The 11,538-nt window shown below is 56.5% G+C and overlaps 2 protein-coding genes across 2 annotated transcripts in view; one reads left to right on the top strand and one right to left on the bottom strand.

The window, feature by feature from the left end:
* LOC102034364 (tumor protein p53-inducible nuclear protein 2) overlaps positions 1 to 11,514 on the bottom strand; it is a 14,787-nt gene extending 3,273 nt beyond the window's left edge. Inside the window, exons 1-2 of the mRNA XM_031063107.1 lie at positions 11,434 to 11,514; positions 2,780 to 3,110 (exon numbers count right to left, since the gene is read on the bottom strand). Coding sequence (XP_030918967.1) covers positions 2,780 to 2,903 — 124 coding nt within the window. The 5' untranslated portion in view covers positions 2,904 to 3,110; positions 11,434 to 11,514. The remainder of the gene's footprint in view (positions 1 to 2,779; positions 3,111 to 11,433) is intronic.
* The window catches only part of PIGU (phosphatidylinositol glycan anchor biosynthesis class U), a 52,648-nt gene continuing 46,792 nt past the window's right edge, over positions 5,683 to 11,538 (top strand). Inside the window, exon 1 of the mRNA XM_014310074.2 lies at positions 5,683 to 5,764. Within this exon, the coding sequence (XP_014165549.1) occupies positions 5,683 to 5,764 (82 nt within the window). The remainder of the gene's footprint in view (positions 5,765 to 11,538) is intronic.

The raw sequence follows: 11,538 nt of genomic DNA on the forward strand, positions 1-11,538 counted from the left end.
GAGCCGGGCTGGGCCGGGAATGCAGACACGCCGGTGCTCACAACACCACCCAGCACTCCGCAAGCACGGAAACCAAACACACACAGCAGAAAAACAGTCCACACCTTTTCTCTGGAAGAAATCATGGGAATAAATTCTTCAGCAAAGGTTTTCACTGTGCCTTCAACTCCAGCCTGTTAGGGGCCAAATTTTGAGTGGCTGATCCCGAGGCTGACATTCCCCAAGCCTCCCACACCTTCCCCTCCTCACCTCTGCCTGGCAGCAGCACCTGGGCCGCTGCTTTTCTCGGCTGCCTGTGCTGGGATTACTGGTGCTGTAATGGGCAGGAGCATGCACCAAACGTGGGGATGCCCACACCCATTGCCAGACTCATCGGGGGGATTTGAGGGAACTGGTGAGGGGGGAGGCAGTGCAGTATCTACAAGGATCCTGCAGCTGGATGAGGAGCAAGAGGAAGCACAGATGAAACTGTTCTTGTGTGGAGAAACACAGCATGGGGCTGGGTATTCCTGGCTCGGTGCATGTCCCAACTCTTCCTGCAGCTGATGCCCCAGCCCAGGGCTCAGGACAGGCCACAGTTGGCCTTCCAAAGAGGAAAATGTCTTTCTCCAGGTCAGAGGATATCAGCCTATTAATAGCTGTTGACATGCCGGGCTGGAGATTGTTTGTCAGCCTGGGGACAGGCACCGAGCTCGGCTGGAGCAGCACTCCCACAAAGGGCACAGAGAGCATCCTGGGCACCGTGCCCATCCTTTGCCAAGGTGGGGTTTAATGTCACAAAGCAATATTTTGGGATCCTCAAGTACCTCAGTGATGCAGCCACATCCTGGGAAATGCTCTTTGCTCGCTCCCTGGGTGCTGAGCAGGGCCAGGCTAAGCAAGGGGGCAGGAGCAGCATCAGAAACATTCCAGGAAGGTCTGAGTAATTCTGGTGCCTTTTGCAACACAGGGGGCAATGACCAGGCTGGCAGAGGCTGAATCCAGAGGCTCCCTAGGCTGCCTCTCTGCTGCTGGGAGGGAGCCAGGCTGGGAGCAGCTGCTGGCCCCCACAGCTCCAAGGGAAAGGACAGGGCTCCGTGTTTGGTTCTTGGAGTGTTTGGTTAACTGAAGCCCCAGAAATAGAGCTGAAAGAATCTGGTCCCCCACTGTTCAGGGATGGCTGTGGGAACGGAGTGCAGCTGAGTTAGCAGCACGGTGCCATTCACAGGCAGACACTGCTGGAAGCCAGCACTGCACCGAGAGCCGAGGCACTTCCCTGGGAAAACGTGGGAGTGTTTTGTGCCAGAGTCAGGCCCTGGTCCCCTGTGAGCCATCTGCAGCCTCGACCCAGGGATCAGGGCACAGTGTTTCTCTGGCTGGGGAAGCTCCTGGCTCCTCCTGGCATGCCTTAGGCTTGCTGCAGCTGCTGCCAGCTGGCCCTGACACGAGGCAGCTGCATGCCCGCTGCTCCAGGGGCCTCCTTGCAACAACCCCCTGCCATGGCACTGCCCTGACCCTCCCTGGACAGGTACCTGAATGCCCAAAGCACGGAGAAGCCTCCACAGCTGCCCATGCCCACACCACCCATCACCTCCAACAGCTCTCCAGTGCTCCCACCAGGCATGGGGCTGGCCCTGTCCCCCACCCCAGTCTTGTCCCTGCTCTGGTCCCTTCTCCAGGTCACTGCATATGTGAAAAACATCCTAATGAACAACTTGAATAACAAAAACAGGCAGGGAACATCTGCCCAGAGACCTGCTGCCTGCAAGAGGGAGGACAAACCCCTCCTCCTAAACCTGCAGGATACATCTGTGGTCCCTTAGCTGGGGCCTCACAACCAACTAGGGGCTACCAAAGCAGAGCACAGCCCCAGGAGCTCCTGCACACGCAGGAGGGTTTGTCTCTGATTGCTGCTGCATTTGTAAGGAAAAGGTCATAAAAACATCATTGCAATTGGCTGAGTCATCAATCTACAACAGAAACTCCCAAGGTCTGAACAGAGCTGGAGAAGATATGCACAGGAGGAATTCAATCTGCCTGGCTGGGGTTACACAGGGCTCGGGATGCTCTGGGAATGGGGAGCCCTGTGGGCTCTCTAGGTACAGGCACCTGGTGCCAAACATCCCTTGTGCTTGGCATGGACAGTGGGAACAATTTGGGAAGATAACCCCCATGGAGCTGAGATTTACTCCTCTCAAATGACCCAAGCATGGGCAGATCCCTGGTGGCACATCCCAGCTGGAACAGGCACCACTGCCACCTGCCCTGCCATGGGGACAGCCCCATCCTGCCCCCAGGGGAACAGCTCCCAGTGTGCATTCTGCAGGGCAGGGCAGGAGCAGCTGAGCCTGGCTCCTCCTGGAACAGGGCAGCTGTCCAGGGCACAGCTCAGCCCAGGCCATGGCACTGCCCAGCCTGGGACCCCTCCCCACCGACCCCCGTGGGCAGCATCACCCCAAAGCTCTGGGTGATGTCCCTGCCTTGCCAGGCTCCCCTCCGGCCATGGAGGCACCTGGAGGCCTCTGGGCAGCAGCAACCCCAGCTGGAGAAGCTGATGCTGCTCCCACACTGGCATTTGAGACTTGAGAACCATCACTGGGAGAGGAAAGGGAAAAGGAGGAGCAGGTCAGAGGCTGCTGCAGTGACCATGGGCAGAGCATGGGGACCAGGGGAGAAAAAATGAAGGGCAGAGCTGCTCCCATGTGGTGTAAGCTCATCTGCTGATATAAGGATTTGCCCAGCTCTGGAGAGACAAGGTGCAGCAGAGGCTGTGGGAAGACAGTTCTGTTGCTTTGCTCACCTGCAAGATCAATTATGAGCCAGCCATCCTCCTCCTCCTCTTCCTCGACAAAGGGTTTGGGCTCCTCCAGGCCCTCTGACGTGCTGCTGTCACTGAAGAAGAGGCTGGTGAGACGCTGAAACATGGTGGGGAGCAGTCCAGTAGGATGGACAGGGAGATAGAGCTACTGCTGAGCACCAGCTTCCAGGCACAGACACAGGAGAGATGGGCAGGGAGAGGAGAAAGAGCCCTCGGGGTGCCGGTGACAGAGAGGTTTGGCTGCCAGAGGAATCACAGCTGAGCAGTGTGCAGTGCAGTTGCGAGGTGCTTCACTTGGCTTCAGTGGAAAGGCCTGGAAGAGGGAGAGAAAAAGGAACAGCACATTAAAACAGGTTGGCAGTGCGGCCCTCCTGCATCCCAGGGGCTCGGATGGGCTCAAGGAGACAGCAAAAGGTGCCTCTGGCACTGATCTGTGCCATGGGCTGTCCCAGCTGGTGCTGTATCTGAAGCAGCACTGGGTGCCAGTGCCCTGCAGCCCCCACCTGCACCAAGCCCCTCATTGTGGCCCCATCCTCATGGGTGGGGTGTCCCAGGAGACCCATCTCCAGGAGCTGGCAGGGACAGAGCAGACAGTGTCCCTAAGTCAGGCAAACATGCCAAGCTCCTGGCAGCAGGCAGGACAAGGACAGCACAGTCACAGAATCCCAGACTGGTTTGGTCTGGGAGGGACCTTACAGAGCATCTCACCCCCCCCCCTGCCATGGCAGGGACACCTCCCACTGTCCCAGGTTACTCCAAGCCCTGTCCAACCTGGCCTTGGACACTGCCAGGGATCCAGGGGCAGCCACAGCTGCTCTGGGCACCCTGTGCCAGGGCCTGCCCACCCTCACAGGGAGGAATTCCTTTCCAATATCCCATCTAACCCTGCCCTCTGGCAGTGGGAAGCCATTCCTCCTTGTCCTGTCACTCCAGTCCCTTTTCCAAAGTCCCTTTCCAGCTCTCCTGGAGCCCCTTTAGGCACTGGAAGGAGCTCCAAGGTCTCCCTGGAGCCTCTTCTCTAGGCTGAGCACCCTCAGCTCTCCCAGCCTGTCCCAGAGCAGAGGGCTCCAGCCCTTGGAGCATCTCCTGGACTCACTGCAGCAGCTCCACATCCTGCTGATGTTGGGTCCCCGGGGCTGGGGCAGCTCTGCAGGTGGGGTCTCATCTGGGTGGGCAGAGGGGCAGAATCCCCCCTATCTGCTGCCCACCTTGTGAGGACAAGCCCGGGATGCTGCTGGCTCTCTGGGCTGCCAGCACACAGTGTTGTTCACATCCAGCCTCTCATCCCAGCCCTTTGTGGGTCTCTGCTTCACCTCTGCTCAGCTCATCACTGTTTTATCCCTCCAGATTCCCTCCTGTGTGGGGGGAGGTCAGCGCTCATTCATTTCATTCATGTCTGCCAAGCTCCTGGCAAGGCACAGGAGTGGCAGCCAAAAGGTGCACACTAATTTGTGTGTTATTTGTGTGCCTCTTGGTCCAGAGACACTAAAAGGCCATGAAAAGGCCACAAAATGCCAGCAGGAGCTCAGTGCAGTGAGAGGGACAGCTGGGTGCTGCTGTGCTTGGCACACTGATGTGGGTGCATTGAAAGGGTCAATCCCCATCTCATGGCAAAGCCCAGGTCAGGACCAAGGGGCCATGGAGCTCTAGGGATGCTGCACCCAGGGAAACTCCATCTGCTGCAGGCAGTGTGGAATGGGAAGGGTACAGGGGCACCACGTGTCCATGCTCACCCCAGCCCTCCAGCAGGAAAAGTTCTTGCTCAGCCCTGCTGCCCCCTGGCCTCCCCAGTCCCAGCACCCTGCCAAGGTGGCTGGCCCAAGCACTGCAGTTCTGGGGCTCAGGCACTCTTTTCTTCATCTCTGTGGGATGGAAATGCCTTTTGCAGTCTCTCAGGTGCCTTGGGAGGGACAACATCTGCTCTACAACACAGAAAATGAGAAACCAAAGGAGCCTTCCCAGGGATGGGATCCCCTGGAGCTCAGGGGCTCTGATCTCAGACACTTCCAGCTGCAGAAGGGAGTGATGGAGCACAAAGCAGCCCTGCAACAGCCAGCTCTCCCTCCCTGGCATGGCCAGGGCAGCAGTGTGACACCACCTGTCCCCAGAGCAGGTCCCTGGTGGCTCCCATTGCCCCAGGGGCACAAGGCAGCCCATGAGCCACAGCCAGCCCCCCTGCAGACTGCAGAGCTCAGGGCTCCAGCCCAGCTTCCCACCCACTCTGGGATGGCTCAGCTGAGGCTTGTGGAGACCCACCAGGAAAAACAGGAGGTGAGGGAGGATTCTCTGCTCTGTGTCCTGAGAGGGTCCCTGGCTTCCCCTGGAGGCACCGAGCAGGGAGGGTTTGGGCACTGAGACACGGCAGAGTTGTTTCTCTGAGCCCACAGTCCCCAGGGCCATGCAGTGACCCTGCTGTGCTGCCAGTGAAATCAGCCAGACACTCCCTGCCCCTGGATCATCAAAGCACATTCAGACAAGTCAGGGAAACACCCCACAGAGGAGCTGGTGCCCAGCTGGGCTCTGGCTGCACTCTGCTGTGCTCCACTCCCAGCTCACAGGATGCCCACGTGCCCCCAGGAACAGCTCAGGCTGGCAAAGGCCACCCTGGCAGCCCCGAGGGTGGGGGTGGCCTCAGCACCAGCCTGCCTGAGCACTCACCTAGGCAGTAAATACCTTTTAATATGATATTAATGTTAATTGTTTAATATGTTTATTAAATATCTAATTGTGGCAGAAACTCCACAGCTTCCAGGCTCCGGCTGGTGATGTCCCAGAGTCTCCCACTGTTTGCTGCTCCCCAGGTGCCAGGCAGGAGAGGCTGGGGCAGCTCGTGGCAGGCACAGGGGGTCACAGGGGGTCACAGGGGGCAGTCCCCCAAGGCCCCCATGGCTCTGGCTCAGTGTGAGGCCAGCAGTGGGCTCATGGTTGATGTGCTCATTGAGCTGGGGCACTGCCAGGCTGGCAGAAGTGCTGAGCTACAGCTGAGCCCAGTGCCAGCAGGGAGGTCCTCAGGGTGACACAGTGGGGCTGGGGACAGCAGGGTCCCCTGTGCTGTGCCCAAGCCCGGCACACCAGGAGGACACTGGCACTGCTCTTAGTGTCAGTCTTTGTCCCTGCCCAGATATGGATGTCACCCAGCAGCAGAGCTGGGGACAAGATCTGGCACACAGGGACAGGGGAATACAGAGGCCCCAGTTTGGCTGCCAGGGCAAGGTCACCCAGAAAAGCTCCCAAGCAGCCAGCACAGGTCAGGGGCTGGGGCAGGCAGGGATTGTCCCTGTTGCCTAAGACAGCCTGCAATGTCTGGCTGCACCGAGTGCTTCCCATGCTCTGCAGCCTTGGCTTTGGGAGCCCCTGCCAGGGGCTCACCCTCCAGCAAGCTCAAGGTCAAATGACCGCTGACACGGTCAAAACCTTTAAGTTTTCCTTTGTTAAATGATGATAAAAACTTTCACAGGACAGCAGGAAAGCTGCTCCCCCAGGAACAGCTCAGAGCACCTGCCTGCTTAGGGACTGGTCCCCAGAAAATCACAGGAAGGGAAGTGAGGTACCTGGGTTCCTCAGGTCCACCCCAACCCAGGGGTAACTTATCTTTTCTGAGGACACAACAGACACTATTAGTTTTGTTTGTCCTCTCTCCCATATGTAACTTCTTAAGTTAAGGCACAGGGGCTCACAGGCATCTGCCATAGCTGTGGAGGAAGTGGGAGAAAATTAAAAGCTCCCCTAAGAGCAAAACTTGAAATGGATCATTTTAAAGGATCATTCCTCAAAGAATTCAAGTAAGCCTCCAACTGTCACCCTCCCCAAGCCAGGGAATGTGGGGGGCCCTGACCCCTTTCCTGCTGCAAGAGACTCTGTGCCATAGGTGGCCTGGACCAGCCCCATGGTAGTGCCCAGGGAGCTTCTGGCAAAGCTTTCAGGATCCAACCTGCAGGGTGAAGGCAGGAGTGAGGCCAAAATGCAGACAAGGGCCAAAATGAGCATTAATCCTCCCCCTCTTTACCCTGTCTGTGAAAACCTCAGGTTAAAGCAGCAGGATGAAAACCTCAGGTTAAAGCAGCAGGATGAAGCTCTGCTTTCCAGAGCTCTCAGCCGATGTGGGGATGGCACTGAGCTGTGTGGGGCAGTCAGTTCAGCAGCCAGAGGGGATGGGGCACCCAGGGCAGGCTGGAGGAGCTCACGTGAACCTGATGGAGCTCAGCCAGGCCAAGGGCAAGGTCCTGCACCTGGGGCAGCCCCAGCACCAGCACAGGCTGGGGCTGGCTGGGGGGGAGCAGCCCTGGGAGAAGGACTTGGGGGTGCTGCTGGTGACAAACTGGATGTGACCTGGCCATGGGCACTGGCAGCCCAGAAACCAACCCTGCCCTGGGCTGATCCCACAGCGTGGGCAGAGGTGAGGGGGGATTCTGCCCCTCTGCCCACCCAGGTGAGACCCCACCTGCAGAGCTGCCCCAGCCCCGGGGACACAACATCAGCAGGATGTGGAGCTGCTGCAGTGAGTCCAGGAGATGCTCCAAGGGCTGGAGCCCTCTGCTCTGGGACAGGCTGGGAGAGCTGGGAGCATTCACTCGGAGAAGAGGAAGCTCCAGGGAGACCTTGGAGCTCCTTCCAGTGCCTAAAGAGGCTCCAGGAAAGCTGGAAAGGGACTTGGGACACAGGATGGAGGGACAGGACAAGGGGGAATGGCTTCCCACTGCCAGAGGGCAGGGTTAGATGCGATATTGGAAAGGAATTCCTCCCTGTGAGGGTGGGCAGGCCCTGGCACAGGGTGCCCAGAGCAGCTGTGGCTGCCCCTGCATCCCTGGCAGTGTCCAAGGTCAGGCTGGATGGGGCTTGGAGCAGCCTGGGACAGTGGGAGGTGTCCCTGCCCATGGCAGGGGGTGGGATGAGATGCTCTGTAAGGTCCCTTCCAACCCCAAGCAGTCTGTGAGTCTGCACTCTCCCATCCCCATGGAAGGGAGCAGCTCCTGGCCTAGGAAACCCTCCAGGCCCTCCCTGGCAGCCACCAAGCTCATCCATCAGCTCATTGTAGAGGGCTTGGGTGACCTCCCAGCCCTTCACAAGACCAGAGACTCCTTGGCCAGCTCCTGCCCAGTGAGACGGCCACGTGCCACCTCCATCCCTGCAGGTTCCACCAAGCACTTCTCTGGCTGGAGCAGCCAGCAGCAGATCAAGCTCTGAAGTTTATCCAGGTATTTGGAGTGACTCTGCTTTCCCTGCAGCAAACATTTTCCCCATTTACACCAGGGCATGGAGGGCTGGCAACCTCAATGGGAGCTGCAGCACAGGAGAGGCCCGATTGTGTCCCTGACAGGGGACTGAGGTCAATCTGTGCCTTGTCACCAGGCACAGGCGATGCCCACAGAACCAGTTTGGACCAGGAGATGCCTTCTCTTCCTCTCAGGTCCCTTCTTCCAGCTTTCCTGTGTCTGCAGGTGCCCCACATCTGTGGCAGAGGTGTGTCCCAGGTGTCCCTGCTCAGGACACAAGGGGACCGCCTGTGTGCCACACTCCTGGGGCTGAGCTGCCCCGGAAGCACACACTGAGCCCCTGTCCCCTGCCAGAGCTGGGGCCACCACCACGGGACAGCTGCCATCCTCCCCAGGCTGCTCCACAAACCAGGCACTGCCAGCACAAGGGGACAGCCCCCACGGACACTCACCTGGGGACAGACAAGTTTCTAAGTGAACTATGTCCATCAAAATCCTTCCAGAAAGTCCATCAGCATTTTACAACAAGCCAGAAGGTGTTAAAAATATTAAATTTAAAGTGGAAGTAAGGAAACCACAATGCATCAAGTTATTTTTTCCCCTTCAGAAACCTCGACACAATAATTAGTTTTCTGAGTCATCGTGGCTGCAAATAACCCCAGGAGCTAAGAATAGGGAGCAGGAGGGCAGCAGAGCCCCGGGATGCGCCGGGAGCTCGGGGCAGGAGCTGCAGCGCCGCGGGACCGGCGGCTCTCACAAGTCTCAGCGTGCAAGAAAACAGCAACTGCCCTTGGAAATGGCAACAGGCTCCCTGAAAGTTTCCATAAATACTCGGCGGCGGGAGGGATGCTGCTGGCAGGCGGCGGAGCGGCCCTTCCTCGGCACAGCTAAGAATACCCCGCGCAGTCAGCCCAGCAGGAGGCAGAGGTACAATCAGGTGCCTTCCTCCAACCCACTTGGGAAATGGGATTCTCAACTCATTTTACCTAAATTAGACAAGCGTTTCAAAGGCTCGCTGTGCTGCTTGCAAGAAAATCCTAAACCTGGCACAGAACCACAAAACACAGAAGGGCATCCAGCAGCTGGGCAGCCCAGGGGAGTTCTGCCCACCAGCCCAGAAATGTCCAGTGAATCATCCCTGGGCTGTCCCCCAGCCCTCCCCACCAAGGGAGGGACCAGAGCTGGCAGGGACCTGCCTGGGACAGTTTGGGGGGGCTGAATTAACGCTGAATTAGGTCCCACAGCTATTGTGCTCCAGGTCCAGCTGATCCCACTGATGGATTGCCTTGGGGGAGCCCTGGGCACAGGGGCAGAGCTGCGCCCCGAGGTGCTGCCAGCACGGACAGACTGATTCCAGCAAAACAGAGGCTGAGGCTGAGCCAGAGCCTCTTCCATGGCAGATCAGGGGAGTAGAGGGGGGGAAGGCAGAGAGCAGTTTGAAAAATCCCAAAAAACTCTTCATCATGACATTTCTTATTAATGGCAGACCAAGACAGGACCTGGAAGGGCTTTCCTCAGCCAATCCAGGGTCTCAGCAGGGACTAGAGCTCCCACATGCTCCTCCAGATCCTGCCTGAAGGAGGGGGACCCTGCAGAATGAGGAGATGTTTTTCCTGGAGCTGGTCTCTGCATTCACAGCAGCTCTTCTGTCACTGCTGCAGGAAGGTCCTTACCCCAAGGGCAAATGTGACCTCGTGCTGCTCGGTATCATCACACACAGTCCTGGCAAATCTGCCAGGGGCTGGCAGGATCTTGGAAATTTTAGATTTGCCATGAGCCATGCTATGAAATTTTAGAGCTTTCCTCTCTGGGATGCGCTGAGTGAAGCATCCCAAGGAGTGAAGCATCCCGAGGAGCTGCACACTGGGAGGGAGGGAGGGAGGGGAGCAGCCCAGCCTTACAGCCTCCCCAAACCACAGAGCCTGAACAGAACCTGGTGCACTGCACTTCCACACCACAGGAAGCCCGAGCTCCCAGCAGCTCCCCCCAGGGCCACTCAGGGCCCCCCTCAGAAGAGCAGGACTCGCTGTGCAGTCAGCATTAAAAACCCCTCAGATACAAGTTTGTGTCACAGGGTTTTCCAGTCTAATTACAAGCAGGTGTTACCATTTTATTACCTAGGGAAATACTTTTCTATTTTTCCTTTTTTGTTCATGCAGATAAGGAGCAGTTTGACACAACAGGTTCCCAACAGTGGCAGTGAGCTACAGCAGACAGCTTTTGTCTTTTTTTGTGGTAGGTTTGTTGTTTGAGGGGGGAGAAGGGGGGTATTTTGGGGGGAAGAAATAGAAAAGGAAAGATTTATTTTAGAGCAAAACAACACAGTTCTTGGCACTCTTTAGATAAAGTCTGGTGGGAAAGGAGGTCCGGCAACGTCCTGTACCAGAGCCCAACACCTGTTTCTGGGAGGGTTTCTGGGATTGTTTCCTACCCCAGCAAAACCTTGGCCAAACAAGCAACAGCACTTGGCACCTGCCCAGCTCAGCCCTCGTTGGTGCTGCTTCAGCACTGGCTATTGCTGGGCTCAAGGGAGTTTAATCCACTATTTTGGGATGCCAGGGTGCCAGTCTTTTTGCTTAGGTGCTCTGAGCAGGGCTGTAGCTCCCCTATACAAATATGTATATTTATGTGCATAAAAGAATTACAAGAGCAAAAATGCCCTTTTTAACCTGCTTTTACACTTCACAAAGTCCACATTTTTCCACAATTACTCCCCCTAGATGGGAGCAGGATTAGTCTCCAGGGCCTGCCAGGCTCAGCCAAGCTGAGGTGAGAGACATGAAATCCAGAGGAAAGCTGCCCTTTTAGGAATTATGACTTTTTTGAGCTGTCCCAAAGGAGGTGCCCTTAGAGCAGCAATAGCAGAGGGAGATGCTGTGTTTGGTACCTGAGGGACTCCATCCTGGGATGTGGTGGAGTTGCCCCATGGCACAAACCTCAGCCGAGCACCGCCAGCACCTCCCCTTCCACGCACGGCCCCTGCCCGGGCAGCACAACTAAACTCAACAAAAACATCAAAGCATACATCTGAATCTCATAAAACCCGGGGAGATTTATAAGGACAATCGAGATCTAAAGACAGAGGGATCTAAATCCAAAGCACCAAGGATTTCCTGGAAATAAGTTAAATGGATAATACTTTGTGTTAGAGATTTACATCTATTTACATTCTTTACACAAATTTATTTCACATAGCATACTATATATATAGTATACTATATGCTGTATTTTATACAGTATATAACATACAGAATAGGAAGGTGTCCCTCGCAGGACACCCCCCCCGAAGGGGGTTGGAACGAGAAAATTTTTAAGGTCACACCCAAACCGACTCATTCTGTGATTCCATGACATATTTCATACATTGACACATACTTATATTTATATATTCACATTCCTTTTCCAAACCGCCACGTTTCTCACCCGAAGTGCGTCTAAACATCACGGGGGGAGACGCATCCCCATTTCCTGCCGAGAAAAGCCGCAGCAGCGACCGGCACGGGGGCCACCCACCCGTGCCCAGGGCGG

This window comes from Geospiza fortis, unplaced genomic scaffold, assembly GCF_000277835.1.
Source record: "Geospiza fortis unplaced genomic scaffold, GeoFor_1.0 scaffold657, whole genome shotgun sequence".
Taxonomy (NCBI): Eukaryota; Metazoa; Chordata; class Aves; order Passeriformes; family Thraupidae; genus Geospiza; species Geospiza fortis.